This window comes from Doryrhamphus excisus, chromosome 2 (genome assembly GCF_030265055.1).
Source record: "Doryrhamphus excisus isolate RoL2022-K1 chromosome 2, RoL_Dexc_1.0, whole genome shotgun sequence".
NCBI classification, from domain to species: Eukaryota; Metazoa; Chordata; class Actinopteri; order Syngnathiformes; family Syngnathidae; genus Doryrhamphus; species Doryrhamphus excisus.
Window position 1 is genome coordinate 22155155 of NC_080467.1, and position 19411 is coordinate 22174565.

Here is a 19411-nt window from a genome sequence, read left to right on the forward strand (position 1 = left end):
GACATCAGTTTTGGTGTCCTTTCACCTCCCTTCTGGCACCTTCCTCTCCTGAAAGAGAGATATGAAAGAAGAGACAAAAGAACCAGTGACAACAAAAACTGAAGTGCATACTTAAGTATAACTGTGAAACATACAGTAGTTGTTTACAGTCCATAATGTGTTTAACACAAAAGATCCAAATACTCACCTGTGAGACATTAAACAAGGTAGGCCACCTGTGCTTCATGTCACTGATGCTCATGTGTATGTTGTATGTTCCTCTATGTGCAAAAGTTCTCCACATCAAGTCCTTAATGACTGGGCTGTCTCTCTTCTTTAATTGGTGATTAGTTGGTTTTGGTTCAGCTCCTGGAGGATAGCGAGGAAGAATACCACTTCACCACTGTTCCATGTTTTAAGGGAGCAAGGACATCTTAAATGAAGACAGGGTACTTACAGCCACATCCATAAATACTGTGCTTGACTTGGTAATGCTTGAGAAGCTCCCCTTTTGAAGTATCCTCCAATGTGCAGCGCCTACATTGCCAGGCCACGAGCCGCCACCTTAAAAAGGAGCATAAACAGTGTTAGAATGGTTTGTTTTTAAAAGGTTTTCATAAATCCAGATCCAGTAGTACTTTCTGGAACACCTCAAGACTGTATTAGAGGGACGTTGGGTACCTCTTAAGATCCTTAAGAGTGCAGAGGATAGTGCTGCCCTCAATCCCTATGCCGACATCAACTGACCCATCTTTCCGCAACAGGTAAATCGCCATCACTTCTACTGCCATCTGCTCTTGAATGCTGGTTGATCCATCCCCAGCATCCTGCAGACATTGTAAAGGCAGCTGTTAAATGCTCACGTTAAACGTGCATCTCACAAGACAAGTAGCACCTCCTGTCTTCTAATGTCCACAGCTGCTTTACACCATACAAAAAACAGCTCCATCTTGGTGTGCAGTAAAGATAAATTAACTGTAAATATAAATGTACTGCTGCTGTGCACTTCGAGATTACATTTGGCCAAACCTTGAAAATCATGAAAAGTACAGTAGTATACCAACCTCAAAGTCCTTGAAAAGGGCACTAGCATGTTCAGCAAGATAGTCAATAAGGAATCGGATGACAACGTCCCTTGTCTGCTCACGTTGGATTCCATCTGCCGGACAGAAACATTGAAGCAGTGCTTTGATTCACAGGAAAAACTTAAGTCTCAAACATTTCAATAGAATTTGCATGAGAGGGAAGTTTGTAAGTAGTGATGTCAGCAAAAAAACTAAAACCTAAAAATTTGCCAGGCGCATGAATATAAGTGGATATTGTGGTGCGGTGTGCAAAGGATGTGAGAGATTGAGGCACAGAAAATTAAGGAAGAAAAACCAAAAACTGTTTAAAGGGGCTGTATGTAAGATTGTGGCTATTGTGGCTGTTGCTGGAGTGAAATAAAAAACAATCTGTATTGCAACTAGCAGCAGGAACGAAGCGGTAGCATCTGTTGTCACAGTGATATCTGGTTCAGGCTTCTGTGGCTTAAGCGGGTAGGATGGACGACTATTTTGCTTCTTACTTTCAGTCACAGTAACTAAAAGCAGAGGTCATGTCACTCAGGTGCTGTGCTGGTTATTGTTTCACTTTCACCGCCCTGACATTGTGTCTGTGCGCTGTGCACCTACAGAAGGCTTGTTGTCACATCTTTATTTCAAATGAATATGTTTTCTTAGTCTCTGATGACAGACATATTGTGCGATATTTTATTTACTTGATGTGCATTTTGTACATACGTACAGCTCCTTTGAGAAAGAATGGAGGAAAGGATGAGTAATAAATAGGAGGGAGAGTCAGAAAAGATAAATGTCAGCTGTATGATGTGAACAGAGAATGGAAAGAAATGTGAATGAGACAGGTGGAATGAGGACTATTGCAGGTAAGGTACAAATTTAATAGGTGGAGGATGGTTTTAATACCTGAAGTAGAATGTTCATCTGTGCTTGAATTGTTGCTCTGACATCGCTTTTCCTTGCTGGAAACAAGGACATCAGTTTTGGTGTCCTTTCACCTCCCTTCTGGCACCTTCCTCTCCTGAAAGAGGGATATGAAAGAAGAGACAAAAGAACGAGTGACAACAAAAACTGAAGTGCTTACTTAAGTATAACTGTGAAACATACAGTAGTTGTTTACAGTCCATAATGTGTTTAACACAAAAGATCCAAATACTCACCTGTGAGACATTAAACAAGGTAGGCCACCTGTGCTTCATGTCACTGATGCTCATGTGTATGTTGTATGTTCCTCTATGTGCAAAAGTTCTCCACATCAAGTCCTTAATGACTGGGCTGTCTCTCTTCTTTAATTGGTGATTAGTTGGTTTTGGTTCAGCTCCTGGAGGATAGCGAGGAAGAATACCACTTCACCACTGTTCCATGTTTTAAGGGAGCAAGGACATCTTAAATGAAGACAGGGTACTTACAGCCACATCCATAAATACTGTGCTTGACTTGGTAATGCTTGAGAAGCTCCCCTTTTGAAGTATCCTCCAATGTGCAGCGCCTACATTGCCAGGCCACGAGCCGCCACCTTAAAAAGGAGCATAAACAGTGTTACGATGGTTTGTTTTTAAAAGTGCTGTCCAATTTCATGTACATCGTTTTTGGATTGCGTTTTAAATCCACAGTTCTAAAGAAAGAATTATAATGCACATTCATTCATGCATTCCTTTTCGATTGCTCATCCTCACAAGGGTCGCGAGGGGTGCTGGAGCCTATCCCAGCTGTCTTCGGGCGTGATGCAGGGTACACCCTGGACTGGTGGCCAGCCAATCCCAGGGCACATATAGACAAACAACCATTACCACCCACATTCATACCTATGGACAATTTGAAGTGGCCAATTAACTTAGCATGTTTTTGGAATGTGGGAGGAAACCGGAGTACCCGGAGAAAACCCACGCATGCACGGGGAGAACATGCAAACTCCACACAGAGATGGCCGAGTGTAGAATTGAACTGGCATCTTTTAGCTGTGAGGTCTGCACGCTAATCACTCGCCTGCCAAAAATGCACATTGACATTAATTATATCTCCAAATATAATTACAGGAAAACATGCAGTAATTCATAATTCGAATTAATATTTCGTATATAAAACCATGAATAAATAATTTTAATGAATACTGTTGCCCATGTCTGTGTGGAGTTTGCAAGTTCTCCCCGTGCATGCGTGGGTTTTCTCCGGGTACTCCGGTTTCCTCCCACATTCCAAAAACATGCAAATTTAATTCCAAGTAGACTCCAGCACCCCCCGCGACCTTCGTGGGGGTGAGCGGTAGACAACGAATGTTGAATACTGTTGTATTATAATTGTAATGAGCTCCGGAAGTACCTCGGCTGTTCCCACAAGAGCTTCCCATCGGAGCATATCGACATCACGTCATGTTACAAAAACAATGTAAAACCAAGCAAAACACGGCGTACACACATAAAGAGAGCGCGGTTAAAAGCTTAACTTTTCCGGTTCGATGGTCCGTTACCTGTTAAAGTATGTTCGCCCAACGAACCATGTTAGCTGAGCAATTTGGTGGCTAGCAAACATAGCTGAGCTCTTTGGTGGCTAGCAAACATAGCTAAAGTTAGCTTACGCACAACAGAATAGCGGTGACATTAAAAAACAACACCCAGCGTATTTGAAGGAAGACGGGGTCGCTATTAGTTTAAACATTGCAAGTGCTCTACTTACCGAAGTATTGTCGTCCATATAACTTGCCGTGTTTCGATACCTTCGCTGTTGTGTTGCCGGAAACTGTACCATAGACCTCTCATAACTCCCCCCTTTGGCCGCGAAGGGGGCACGTCATGACGGTCTACATCACCAAGCTTAAGCGCTGGACTTAAGCATTTATTTATGTAAGCGATTAAATGATTTTCAGAGGTTTTACTAAGTTAGTAAACTTTATTATTGTTATATTTAATAAGGCTCTGGGTCATTTTCTGAGTGTAGTATTTTGTACATCATTCTAATCGGTCTGATCCGTTCACAACCATTTGTTTACGTTTTATTCTGAAGCAGTGCGTTGCGGTGTGTGGAATGCATTGGAACATTTTGCTCTTTATGGAAAAGTGGTTGGCTCTTAAAAGAGCCGTTGTGGTGAATCTACTGCAGATTTGCAGCGATTTCTCGGCGGAAGTTGAGATAGAGCGTCTCATTTCCCCTCTCGTTGAGATGGCAACCGTCGGCAAGCAAGTCGTGGACAGAGATGTTCGAGTGCGGGATGCGCTTCATGCCGCGTTGTCGTAGGAAGCCGCCAAGGACTCGATTAATCCTTTTCCTCGCATTGTCCAGTCCACGTCCTGTGGGTGCCGTCTGGTAACGCCAGTTCCAACGAGGCAAGATATCCGAAAACATCACCACTGTGCCGGGTAGCAAGTGGATGATGTAGTCGAGATCCGCCATCATTTTAAGGAGAAGCCGGCGGCAATTTTGGCCGCCGAAGCCAAAACTATTGCCGCCAAGGTGGATGAGCAGCAACTGTGGAGGTGTCGCTCCCGTTTGCAGCTTCTGGTGTATAAAAGGCACCAGATGCTCCCACCTCCTGCCGCCTTGTCCATGCCAGGTGACTTGGCAAGGGAGGCCGAAATTCGGATCTCGGCGGTGCAGCCTGACGTGTCTTTCCAGCCGGGTCACAATGGAGCTGCCGATGAGCCACAACGTTGTCCTCTGAGTCCCGTTCATCGTTATGCCGATAGTCGCACTTGCAGCTTATTTATACAGTGAGCACGCAATGCCATTGGTTAGTTTTCCCTCCGTTCGTCCACGTAAACATTGTTTGGTTTAATGCGCCCAATTTCAAATTACATTCATTCCGCCAATAGCTGATCGATTGATAGGTGAGTGAGGCACGATTGGTCAATTTAAAAAATATTGACCCGCCCAACTTTCACATTACATTCAATCAGACGATCGCTGATAGGTTGTTTGTTTGGTGACTTACGATTGGTCATTTATCCAAAGGCGGAGCCTGACAGGTTGGTTTTGTGAGCTACGATTGGTCAGTTCTTCCACGGTGTGGTGCATGGTGCTATAAATGCTGCTTCGCGTGCCCGCTTCCCCCCCCTTTCTGCTCGACCGAACAGAAAACTTTTCGAGAGAACGCTTTTTGCATTGCCTCAGACAAAGACAAAGACAACGGACCTACATTCGACGGAAACTCCAGTTTGCCATTGTGTTGGACTTTATCTGCTGACATAGAGGTAAGTTTTTTTTTAATAGACTTAGTAAACTGACATATATTCATTTGTAAGAATGAGCGCCATCGCAGGAATGCACGTCCGGTTGGAGCTTAACTCCATTTTGTTTTTTTTCGGCTTTTTCTCCACATGTGTATAATTTTATGTATTTGTATGTTGTCGTTGGTGTCGCCGCAAGGTAACTGCATGTTTGGGATACACTAACGGTCGGAACTTAACTCTATATAGCTCAAGTTATATTCGGCGGTGCTGCACGTAGGCCGCTTGTTCAGGATACACGAACGGTCGGAGCTTAACGCTGTATAGCGAAAATTATATTCGTTGTTGCCGCACCTTAAACGAGCCGTTAGCGGGCAAATTGGCGGCACTGATGACAAAGGCCCCGAAATGGCGTCGTCGTAAATGGCGTCGTTGATGCCACAGGCCCCAAAATGGCGCCCCCCCCCCCCGCGCCATCTTATCGCAGCGGGCGGGGAGAAAATAAATGATCACGGATGTTATAAGTATGGGAGTATTTTACACCTAAAGGTAACGATTTTGTGACCTGTGCTAAATGGAGATAGCGTACCATAAAAGCACAATTAAGCACCTGGGATTTGCTTGTGTGGAGAAGCCACGGCACAGTAGGTTTTCAACTTTTTTAGCTTTCTCTGTTTCCAATGATTTTAACGCCGTCATTCATCTAAACCACTACCGCGTTGCGGAGGAGAAGACGTCCACCTGACGTTTTCTTCATTTTTCTTGTTTCCAATGATTAATCCCGTCATTCAGCCAAAGGGCCACACCCAAGTGTACATGTGCCCACTCAAACGCACACAATATGAGGGGGGTGGGGGAAGATAGTGCTCTTGCAGTAAAACACACAGCTGGTGTTTATTTATTTATGTTGTTTTCTGCATAATAGTTGTATTTATTGACAAAGTTTGATTTATCATTTTATCTCTGTGTGGAGTTTGCATGTATTCTGTGCGTGTGTTTCTCCGTGTACACCCTCCCCCACTGGCGACTCCAAATTGTCCATAGGCATTAATGTGACTGTCAATGGTTGTCTCTGTGACCCATGCTTGGCTGGTGAGCAGGGTGTAGTCCACCTCTTGCCAGAATACAGCTGGGGTAGGCTCAAGCATGCCCACGACCCTTGTGAGGATAAGCAGCACAGAAAATAAATGGATTTATTCATTCATTTTCTGCCGCTGCTGCAGGAGTCTATCCCAGTTGTATTCAGGCGAGAGGCGGGTACATCCTGGTTGTCAACCAATCACAGGGCACATAGAGACAACCATTTATACTCACTTTCATTTGACCCCCACACACACACACTCCATATTGCAGGGGTGGGCAAACTACGGCCCGGGGGCCACATCCGGCCCGCCAAGTGTTTGAATACGGCCCGTCCGTTCTTTCCAAAGTATTTCATTTAAACTCAACATACGAACTGGCATCATGGCTTGAGCCAACCTTTTGATGGTTTTATCAATTTTGTTATTTGATGTGGTATGTTGTTTACAAAGTGCTCCTGAAAAAAGGGACACAATAATAATAATAATAATAATCATAATAATAAAATTAAAAATATTTAAATATAAAATATTTAAATATAAAATATTTCAATATAAATATAAAATAATAAATAATAATAGCAGATTGCGTGACACTTTTACAGATACAATAATACCAGGTGGACTGTTACGTGTAAAATATATAGTCTGCCCCCCCCCCCCCCCCGTTTTGTTAAATCAATGCGGCCCGCGAGTCAAAAAGTTTGCCCACCCCTGCCATATTGTCTGTGGCCATGAATGTGACTTTGAATGGTTGTCTATGTGCCCTGTGTTTTGCTGGTGACCGGGATGTAGTCCACCTCTCGCCTGAATATAGCTGGGGTAGGCTCCAGCATGCCCGCGACCCGTGAGGATAGGCAGTACGTAAAATGTATGGCTATGTTCATTCATTTTCTACTGCTGCTGCTGGAGTCTATCCCAGTTGTATTCGGGCGAGAGGAGGGGTACATCCTGGTTGCCAGCCAATCACAGGGCACATATAGACAACCATTCACACCCACTTTCTTGCCTATGGACAATATGGCATCGCCAATGGGGGGCACGGAGAAAACCCACGCACCAGAGAACCAGAGAGCATGGAAAAGAGCATTTAGAAGCTTAAGTACATGGCGTGTGAACTGACATTGATTTCATTGTTTTCTTTTAGATGCCATGAAAGAAGGGTTTCCGTATGCGACGCACACCCAGGGCTGCCCAAGCTGTTGACTGTGCAGTTGCAACAAAAGGTAGGGAAGAAGTATCTTCACTGTCACCAGTGGAGGTACCAACAGGTGGGTTACAAAAGGTGGTCAAAGGGTCATTTCATCAAGGCAATACAAGGTTTAAGTATGCAGGAACACAGTGTATGGCGATTGCCTTTTGTGCCACTGCTTTACACAGTATTAAAAATGTCTTGTTGTGGGATACTGCTGATCTTGACATGGCTGTTGTTGAAGGCGATCAGTTGTATGCTACTCTAAGGGAACGTCACGTAATTAGTCATCCATCCCACTTTTTGTGTGCCACAGAATTGCCCAAACAGGAGGTGATTGCTGGACACAAATTTGAGTTTTGTGTGAAGAATGATTATGCTTTAGGTGATGTCAATGTAGTTTCTGGCTATTATATTGAAAACGGGATTCATGTCACTTTGCATGATGCTTTGCACACAATGTTTGGCAAGTACAGCACATGCATTCTTACAGTTTGTCAAAGTAGTTGTGCCATCATTTGTGATGCTGGTCAGTATTGTCTGGTGGATTCGCACTCGTGTAGCTATAATGGCATGGTGTGCAGTGATGGAACCAGTGTTGTTCTGTGTTTTGGTGGTCTTGATGCCCTTGCTAATCACATTAGCAATTTGGCTGCAGTGTTTGGTGGAGCAGAGACACTTTTTGAAATAGCTGGTGTTGTTGTGACTGTTGTGGCTGACAGGAAACGTCACTTGGAGATGATGACTGGTGATGATGGCAAAAAGTTAAAAATGGCTGACATTTCTAGTACATGTGCATCTGATGTTGAGGTCATCAGTGTTGTTACCACACAGCATGCCTTTTGTCCAACGCTTCAAAATGACTCCCAAGATGTGTGCCAACTTTTGAATATAGATTGTGAAGTCAAAACTGTGCCTGTCAATTTGCGTGTTGGACCCTTGGGAGCTCCCTGTAAAAAGGAGAGCATTGTTGCTGACGGCAACTGTTTTTTCCGTGCCATATCACAAGCGGTGAGTGGCACACAGAAAAATCACAGGAAAATTAGACTCCATGTGGTTAAACATATGGAAAAGCACTGTGAAGATTACGAGAAGCTTCTCAGGAGTGAGTACAGTTGTTTGGCAGAATATATTAGTGTTTCCAAAATGAAATATGTCAATAGCTGGGCAACTGAGGTGGAAATTCAGGCTGCAGCGGATAGTTTAGGAATAAATATCTTTACTTTTTACGGTGGTCGTTGGTTGAGATATAGTTCAACGTCAGAATCTAGTCGTGGGATTTATTTGGACAACTCGAGTGGTAATCACTACGAGTGTGTGACATGTGTCAATGAGGGTCAGTTAGGAAGTTGCTTTGGCATTTGTCAGAATAGTACATCTCAGGTCAGTCAGTATGGTACCAGGTCACATCGGCATAAAGTAATTTGCGCTGATAGTGAAGTAGCAGTTGGTTTGAATGATGTTGTTGAAACAGGCAAAGAAAAACATCAGTCCTTGGTTCCACTTGTAAGCCCATCCAAATATTTTAAAAAGAAGAGGGCACTGGCCCAAAGATCCAAATATGTAGCAGAAATGTTGGAAAGGGAGAAGAAGAGAACAATGAGTGTAAAAAATACAAAGAACAAGCTGTCTTTAGGCAGAGAATGAAGTCAAGGAGTGTAGCAAAATATAGAAGTGATGTAGTGCATCAAAACATAGTTAAAACATCTAGCATCACAAAGTATAGAAGGGACAGCTTGCACAGGGACAGAGTCAAGACACGTAGCATCCAAAAGTATAAAAGTGACAGCTTGCACAGGGACAGAGTCAAGGCGCAGAGTGTCAAAAAATATAAAGTAGATGCAAGGCACCGGGCCATTGTCAAACTTGCCGGTATAGAGAAGTATCACAGTAACTTAGAGCACAAAATGCGTGTAATGGCAGATGTCAAGGCACGAAGGCATGCTGCAAAGTTGCGAGAGGAAGAATTTGATGTTGTTGTAGAGAATTTTTTAGAGAAAGTGAAGAATGGGCCCCAGTTTGTCTGCTGTGTGTGCCATAGGTTGATGTTTAAACATCAGGTCCTGCAGTGTCACAGAGAGCATTACAGCAAAAGTGCAAGTGCTTCTCTTGTGAACACGTGCATTAATGAGGATTATTTGCACAAATGTAGTGCAGAGTGCACGGTGCCTTGTTTGTTGTTGGAGTCTGGTAGAGGGCAGTTGTGGGTTTGCTACACTTGCCATTACAAGATTAGCAAAGGGGAATTCCCACCTGAATGTGTGGCAAATAATTTGGGGGTGGACCCGATTCCTCCTGAGCTGGCTTGCTTAAACAGCTTAGAGCAACACTTGATTGCACTAAATATCCCCTTCATGAAAATGCTAGCTTTGCCTAAAGGGGGGCAAAATGGTGTCCATGGGCCTGTGACTTGTGTTCCGGCCAATGTTGTAGAAACGACAAATTTGTTGCCACGGTCCAATATGGAAGGCTCTATGCTCCGTGTCAAACTCAAAAGGAAGCTGACTTACAAAGGACACTACGAGTACCATTTTGTTGACAGCATGCACATTCGTGAAGCCTTGAGGTATCTGAAAGAGTCTAATGTGCATTATGAAGATATAGAGTACAACGAGGAGTGGGTCAATGACTTTTGTAGGGAACCTGATGCCTCTCAGGTGGAGGACAGTGTTCCTGCAGTAGATGTCACACCGCCTCTAGATGCAGAAGATGAGCTTCTCCATGATAGACAGCAACACTGCATGTTTCAGGACACATGTTTAATGCCAGTTGACATTGGTCAGGAAGCGCTAGATCAGTATTACGACAATATATTGAATGTGGCTCCGGCAGAAGGCAATAATCCTGTGAGGTTGCTTTCTGACCATTCGAATGAAGCTAGATGTTTCCCAGTGTTGTTTCCACGCGGCCGTTTCACGTTTCATGACACTCGACAATATAGGCTGACGGCGTCACGATATTTCAATAATCGTATAATGCATGCTGATAAGCGGTTTGGGCAGAATGTGGAATACATATTCTATGCTCAGTACTTGTGTGAACTTGTGCAGGTGGTGTCGAGCATTTCCATTGCTTTACGCAAAGGAATTGCTGGTTTGGTGGCAAAAATGGCCAAGGATTTGTTGACCAACGATGAGTCGTTAAAGACATTGTTGGAATGTGACCAGGGCTATCGTTTTCTGAAGCCCATCAGAGGCACTCCAGCCTTTTGGCAGAGTACGCAGCGCGATATTTTGGCTTGTGTGCGTCAGCTTGGTGTTCCCACCTGGTTTTGCTCTTTTTCGTCTGCTGATTTACGGTGGCAAAACTTGGTAGACTGTGTTTTGAGGCAAGAGGGTAGAACGCAAACGGCTGCAGAGTTGGAGTGGGCTGACAGGTGTGATTTGTTGAGACGGAATCCTGTGACTGCTGCACGGATGTTTGATTTCCGGTGGCATGTCTTTCTCAGAGAGGTGATAATGTCTTCGAGCCAACCGATTGGCAAAGTTGTAGACTATTTTTACCGGGTGGAATTTCAGCAGCGTGGTTCCCCGCATGTACATTGTTTGTTCTGGGTCGAGAATGCCCCACGTATTGAAGTGAACTCAGATGAAGAAGTCACAAAGTTTATTGATAGATATGTTACTTGTGAATTGCAGCCACAGGATGAAGGATTGACAGAGACAGTGTCTTCCGTACAGCAGCATTCTAAGAGACACTCTAAAACGTGCAAAAAGAAAAACACAGTGTGTCGTTTCGGTTTTCCCAAACCTGTGTCAGGACGAACATTTATTAGCCATCAGTTTGACGGACAGGGACAAAAAACATGCACTTGTCAGGTTAGCCAATCAACCGGTGTTAAAACATGCACATGTCCAAAAGCATCCCAAAATGCCGTAAACATGAAAGCAGAAGAGGCGTCGGAAATCATAAAATCCATTAAAACAGCCCTGGCTGACGAGAACCACGCATATCAAAGCGTGGAACATTTGTTCCATAGTCTCGGTATAACACAAAATACTTTTGAGGCCGCACATCGCCGCTTGGGTCGTCGTACGGAAGTCATAATGAAGCGTCAAATCAATGAGGTTTGGATCAATCCATACAGCAAACCTCTGCTTAAATGCTGGAATGCTAATATGGACATCCAGTATGTCGTTGATGCGTATGCGTGCGTGGTTTATATAATCTCGTATATTTCCAAAGCTGAGAGGGAGATTGGATTGCTGCTGAGTAATGCCCAGAAAGAAGCATCCAAACAGGCAAACGTCAGTGCCAAAGAGGCCTTAAAAAGTCTTGGCAGTGTGTACCTGCACAATAGAGACGTGTGTGCACAAGAGGCCGTTTACCGGGTGACAAATATGCATCTTAAGGAATGCTCGCGCAAAGTAGTTTTTGTTCCAACAGGGGACAATGTGGTCAAAATGAGTTTGCCTGTGAGTGTTTTGCGTCAAAAAGCTTCATCGGCCGAATTAACAACGGAAGACATGTGGATGACCAGCATTGTCGACCGTTATAAAAACAGACCAAACGACGACACGTTTAATGACATGTGCTTGGCACAATTTGCTTCGGAATACCGCATCATTAGCAAAAACGAAAGGTCGGCATCCAAAATAGAACTTAAAAACAACTACGGACATGTGACAAAACGTACACGGACCAAACCTGCCGTCGTACGCTCTGCGCGCTTTTCAGAAACCAAAAACCCAGAGTTGTATTATCGTAGCCTTTTGCAGTTGTATCTGCCATACCGAGTGGATTTGCAGTTAAGACCTGCCAACTGCCCAACATTTGAAGAATTTTATGACAATGGTGCGGTCCGATTAAATGATGGGTCGATGCATTCTGTTCGATCCATAGTGGAAACAAATAAACAACATTTCGACAGCGACGGGGATGAACTGGACAGCATCCAAAGATCTATTGATCACAGCGGTGTTGCTGAGGATGCGTGGTGTCTGCTGTGTCCAGAGCAAGAATTGGAAAGGCTACAATGCGAAGAAGAACGCCGGAAAAAACAACAGTTGGTCGAAGAAGAGGCAGAAGTAATACCTGACTTGGCAAATGAAAATAGAACCGCTCTAAACTTACAAAAGCAAAAGTCAATGAGTCGAAATGATGGCTTGGCATTAATCCGCTCCCTAAATAATACTCAAATGGACATTTTTTACAAAATTAGACAGTGGTGCCTTGATAAAGTAGGTGGGAGAAAACCCGAGCCTTTACACTTATTCATCACAGGTGGTGCCGGGACAGGAAAAAGCCACCTAATTAAAGCCATCCAATATGAGGCTACCAGGTTGTTGTCAACAATGTGTCGGCAACCGGACAATATTTCTGTCTGTCTAGCTGCACCAACAGGGATTGCTGCTTACAATTTGAATGCCACAACAATACACAGCACATTGAGCATCGGCAAGGATACCCGTTTGCCTTACACACCACTGGGTGAGGAAACGGTGAATTCCTTGCGTGCCAAGTTCGCGGACCTCCAAATTTTGATTATCGATGAAATATCGATGGTTGATCACAAGTTGTTGACGTACATTCATGGTAGGCTCCGACAAATTAAGCAAACCGGTGACTATGCTGCATTTGGCAACGTCAGCATCATCGCAGTCGGTGATTTTTACCAGTTACCGCCAGTCAAAGGAAAGCCTCTTTATGTCGAAGACGCCACTTTCAACTTGTGGACAAATCTTTTCAGTGTTGTCGAACTGACAACGATAGTCCGGCAAAAAGATAATCAGTTTGCAGCATTGCTAAATAGACTCCGCAAACATCCAAAAGGCGCGGCGTTGTTGGAAACAGACATAGAACTTTTGAAACAGCGCGAAACGGGTGAGGTCAGCTCCGCGTTACATGTGTTTCCAACCAATCAACAAGTAAACGAATACAATCTAAAACAGCTTTTCAGGATCTGTCCGGAGTACACGACGATAAAAGCTGAGGATTTCAGCCAAAACAAAAAATCCGGTAAATTAGAAAGAAAAGTAGGGCACCACAGCAAAGTTTACAACACGTGTTTAGAGGAAACTCTGCACATCGCTAAAGATGCACGTGTAATGCTTTGCAAAAACATCGATATTGACGACGGCTTAGTTAACGGGGTTAGTGGCACTGTCTCTGATGTTCTTTTCCAAAAGGATGACACATTTCCGAGTAAGATCTATATAAAGTTTGATGATGCCAAAGTAGGTCAACAAAGGCGCGCACAAACTGCTGAGTCTGTCACGCTAAAAGACAGTACATTTATTCTGCCAGAGGAAGAAAAAGTAACTAAAAGTGGTGGCATGCGTCGCCAGTTCCCTCTGAAGCTCGCTTGGGCTTGCACGGTACATAAAGTCCAGGGTGTTACCGTGAGCAATGTAGTTGTGTCTCTAGACAGGGTGTTTTCCGCAGGGCAGGCGTATGTTGCATTGAGTCGGGTCACAGCTTTAGACGGTTTGATTATTGAAAAGTTTAATGCCGAAAAGATTTACTGTAATGATGCCATTAAGAATGCTGTAGGTAGGATGCCAGCATTTTTGACAGAAAGTGAACCAACACAAACAAATGTACAACCACCACATTTCACAATTTATTTGATGAATGTCCAAAATTTGACAAAACATGCGTCAGATTTGGCAGCATGTACACAGCACCTGCAGCCTAACTGCATCGCTGTGACAGAAACGTGGCTGCCAACGGCATGTACACCCAGCAGTGTAACCATTCCTGGGTATCATTTCCATAGCCAACCACGATGTTTGTCTTACTCCAGCAGTAACCCTGCTTTGGTAGAATTACAAGGGCAACAGCATGGCGGAGTTGGCATGTACATTGCAGACCACCTGCACTGTAGTGTTGTCTCCGCCCCAAACTTCAACTTGGAAGTTTTACTGGTGAACTGCTCCTCACCCAGTGTGTTAATAGCAGTTGTGTATCGACCACCCTCCTATCCAATGGCGTTGTTTCAAGGTCACCTTGGCACGCTGCTGGATTGGTTGCACCAGAAGTACGCCAGCATTGTCGTACTGGGAGATTTTAATGAAAATTTGTTAAAATCTTCCACTATCAGCACATTCATGGCTAGGAAAGGGTTCTGCCAGTCAGTCAAACATCCTACCACAGAAAAGGGTACACTAATTGACCATGTATATGTCAAAACATCACACTTTGATGTAGAATCGGTTGTGATGCCCACTTATTTCAGTGATCATGAAGGGATTTTGTGCTCTTTTAAACACTAAATTTAAAACGCACACACACGCACATACACATTCCACTTCAGCGTTCTTCTGGCAGTCTTATGGTGTAAGTGTAGTGTATAGTGTAAAATAGGTTTAGGTTCAACCAGTGGACAATTTACAATCCACGAGTTTACTTGCCCACGAGAACGGTGGATTGTATTTGTCAATCACTGAATGAACGTGTAAGTGTAGTGTATAGTGTAAAATAGGTTTAGGTTCAACCAGTGGACAATTTACAATCCACGAGTTTACTTGCCCACGAGAACGGTGGATTGTATTTGTCAATCACGGACTAAAAGTGAAATCACTGGTCATAGTTAAGATCCCAGTTTCTGTCAAACCAGTAAATTAACATGTAAATATTGTAAACATGTAAATATTGTAAACATGTAAATATTGTAAACATGTAAATATTTGACATCTGCTTGTATTTTAAATAATGTAAATATGTATATATGTAAATATGTATATATGTAAATATGTATATATGTAAATATGTAAATGTGTATATATGTAAATAGTACCTGATGAAATGATCCCAGTGCTGCCTCACTCACCTGTCCTCTTGTCTTGATAGTTACCGCCTGTCTGCCTTAAAGTTAAATACTAAAGGGATTCAAACCTTTTTCAACAGTTATTTTTCTAACCAAATTGTATTAGTCAATCACTGCCGCAAAATTCAACCACTGCCCACTATTAAGAATTAAAGGGATTAAAACTAAGACTTTTCTGAACACGTTGGTATTTTTCTAACCAGTGGACATTTTCCAATCCGCGAGTTTACTCTTCCGAGAACGGTGGATTGTGTTTGTCAATCACTGGCGAAAAATACGTTTTTTCAGACACGGTAATGCAAACAATGAGGGCAATGTAAATATGTAAATGAATATGTGAATATGTGAATATGTAAATATGTAAATATGTAAATATGTAAATATGTAAATATGTAAATATGTAAATATGTAAATATGTAAAAATGTAAAAATGTAAATATGTGAATGTATATTGTGACTAACCTCTGCTCTTGTCTTTCCAGTTGCCGGCTGTCTTCAGTTCCACGCACATGATCTTTATATTAAACATAGTAGCAGTAGAAGTACATGCGTAGATTTAACATAGTAGCAGTAGAAGTACATGCGTAGATTTAACATAGTAGCAGTAGAATAGCATAGAAGTAAAACTAATCCCATAAGTGCATCATACCAACTATTATAATAGCAATGTAGTCGTTTGCATGCATGTGAGTTTTCATCAACAGGACAAGACCCCTCTGACGGTGTGAGTGTCCTCTGACAACTGCTGCATGTGGTAAGATATGGAGCTGTTTTCACTATTCATATTGGTCAAATTCTGTTCATGTGTGAAACACTTGACTTTTTTGCCACTTGACATTATACTCGCATGTGATTTCTCCCGATACGTAAACCGGGCTCCAGACCACAAGTTAAACTTTGCTTAGTAAATAAAATACATCTTGAAATGTTGCCAGTCGCATAAAAACAATTTTTTTGACCAACTAGCTTTAATTAGCTAGAAGTTGGAAACACCTCCACTATGCTAAATGGGACACAGACTCTTAGATGAGTTTATGTTCTGCAGGGGAAAAATGTTAACCTGTTAACCAAAATGTATGGGGGCCTTGTGCTTGTGCTACTAAAATTATACATACAATGCCATGGTACTTGTAGTAAAAAAAACCTTCCTCATGCTGTCTTTGACTTTTTATATGATCATAGCAAGTTTACTAACACATTTGCTTTCACTCTTTCTCTGACCTGTAGTGAATGCTGGCTGCTTCCAGAGGAGCTCCCACCGTTGCACCTTGACATCCACCCATTGATGACTAGATAGGATACTGGTGATTCCGGGAACTGGTCATCGTGGGACTGCAACTGCTGATCCTTTCCTCCACCCATTCTTAATCCTCTGTCCTTTCTTCACCACTGTCTACCTACCATCTCTCCATGTCATCCCTCTCAACCCAACCGGTCGAGACAGAAGGCCGCCCCATAGAGCCTGGGTTCTGTCCAAGGTTTCTCAAAGAGTTTTTCCTTGCCTCCGTTGCCAAGTGCTTGCTCGTGTGGGGTTCAGTTGGTTCTCTTTCTAGATAGCTTCCATATGATGATTAGAATTGGCACTAAATAAAATAAATTGGCTTGACATAACTGCTTTTGTCATTTCTGCATGTTTAGTACATAAGCCCACACGTGTTCATTCATAGTTTAGACAATCTACAATGTCAACTTGGTCTCTGCTGCTATCCTGCAAAACACTCCACCCACTTTGACCCTGGGTAGACCACAGAGATGCTTCACAGACCAAGGACCCAACCAGCAATCGTGATGGAGTCCACCAGCATGGCACATCAAGATATAGCTGGGATTGGTTCCAGCACACCTATGACCCATGTGGAGGATGAACAGCATAGAAGGATGGTATAATGATGAATGTCAGCATAATTGTGTCCATAATTGACTGTGTGGCAGGGTGCTATGACAGATATTGACAACTCTTTCAAAGGTGGGTATGTGGTCATGTCCTGTTTGATGGCACAACTCCCTAAAAGTCTTGGGACAGACACACTATGTAGAATGTAGTTTTACGTCTCCGGAGGTTGGTGGCGCTATACAGTCTAAGGTGGGTACATGGTCATGTCCTGTCTGTGCCACCATAGAAAAAATCAGACCATATAGGATGGAGTTATACAATTCAAACAGTTGGTGGCGCTATATGTACACAGACTGATTTGGAGACGATCCGACCAAGTTTTGGCAGATATACATTTCAACCAGTTGGTGGCGCTATAGAGTATGTACACACAGTATAACAAACTAGAGATTGACCCAACACCAAAAAAAATTTCAAGACAATCTGACCATGAATCAGGAAGTTACGGCAGATGTACATCTCTGCCTGTTGGTGGCGCTATACAGTATGTACACACAGTCATAGACCAGAGTGTACCCCAGACCACCAGAAAAAAATTTGAGGCATATCCGACCATGTGGAAGGAAGTTACAGCTGATATACATTTCCACCAGTTGGTAGCGCTATACAGTCTATGTACACACAGTATAACAGACCAGAGATTGACCCAACACACCAAAAAAAATTTCAAGAGAATCTGACCATGACTCAGGAAGTTATGGCAGATATACATTTCCACCAGTTGGTGGCGCTGTGTTTTGAACATGGGTTCTGGAGCGTTAGGTGCGTCCTGTCATGATAGACTTCTCCACCGAAAATCATAGCGATACGTGCAACGGGTGGCGAGGGATAATGAATTGAAACTTCTAGGTGGCGCTAGTGTGTCAATTTAGATTGGTGTCACATGGGAGCACCACCAGGGCGCTCAGGCCTGGATTCTGACCTTACGTGTAAGATTTCAGCAGCTTGTGACCTTCTGCGGGCAAAATATGAGCCTTCGATGGTCAATGGCGAAGGCTGACCATTCGCCGTGGCCACGCCCACCACATGTGCTTTACACACATCATAGTCCATCGACTGACATCATCAGTCTGTCAGTCAAACTGTGTATTGACTTTGATGTACATTGCTTCAAGGCAAGGCCAGACACCAGGCAGGGCCAGATAAGGTAAAAGTTAAGGTTAAAGTAAAAGTTTGGTGGCGTGCCACGCCCACATCCTCAGTAGCAGCCCAAAATCCTTCGCAATTTAACGTGGGCCACCCGTCTAGAGTCCGTTGATGCTACAACGGACTCATTCGGTCAAACCCCCTAGGAGGAGTTCGTCGAGATACGACCTCTACTGCCGCCCCCAAATGGCCGCCGCCACCTAAAATGGCGGACTTCCTGTTGGTTTTAGAACATGGGTTCTTGAGACTTTTTTGTGCGTCCTGTCACGAGTGATGTCTCCGTCGAAAATCATGCCCATACGTGCAACGGGAGGCGAGGGATAATTATTTTAAAACTTGTAGGTGGCGCTAGTGAGTCAATTTGGCTTGGTTTCAAATGGGGGCCCCACCAGGGCCCTCAGGCCTGGAATCTGCCCCCCCTTATGAGTTTTCAAGCACATGCGACCTTCTGCGGGCGAATGATGACCCTTTCTTTGTAAACGGCGAGGCCTGAGCATTCGCCGCCAGGCCACGCCCACCACATGCGCTTTTCCTGCATCATGCTCCATCAACAGGCTTCACCAGGCTGTCAGGCAGTGACCTTGTGACCTCGGTGTTCATCTGATGAATCTCCTGCCAGAAAAGGCCTCATGTAGATGACACGCCTTTAGCCTGTCGCCAATAGGTGGCGCTGCGACGAAATCAGGAAGTGACCTACGGGGACCTTCGGGGCGGGAACATGATCACATGTACCAAGTATGATGAAGATCTGACCACGTGGAGCCAAGTTATTCACGTCTACATTTACGCTCAGCGTGCAAGGCCCGGACAGATGAAAAAGGGCAAAATTTGGGGGCGTGCCACGCCCACATCGTATGGAATATCCCAAAATCCTTCGCAATTTAACGTCGGCCATCCGTCTAGTGTCCGTTGATGCAACAACGGACTCATTCGGTCAAACCCCCTAGGAGGAGTTCGTCGAGATACGACCCCTACTCCTGGCCCGAAAAAGGCCGCCGCCATCCAAAATGGCCGACTTCCTGTTCATTTTGCAATATGGGTTCTTGAGACTTTTTGGTCCGTCCTGTCACGATAGACGTCTCCACCAAGTTTCGTGACGATCGATGAAACTGGTGGCGGGGGCCAATTTTTTTTT

The 19411-nt window shown here is 43.9% G+C and overlaps 1 protein-coding gene across 1 annotated transcript; it reads left to right on the top strand.

The window, feature by feature from the left end:
- Window positions 1–9345: 9345 nt before the first annotated feature.
- LOC131119917 (uncharacterized) lies at window positions 9346–16958 on the top strand. The gene is made up of 2 exons (XM_058064790.1): window positions 9346–15990; window positions 16464–16958. The coding sequence occupies exon 1, from the start codon at window positions 9376–9378 to the stop codon at window positions 14680–14682; it is 5307 nt and encodes a 1768-aa protein (XP_057920773.1). The 5' UTR covers window positions 9346–9375; the 3' UTR covers window positions 14683–15990; window positions 16464–16958.
- The last annotated feature ends 2453 nt before the right edge of the window (window positions 16959–19411 follow it).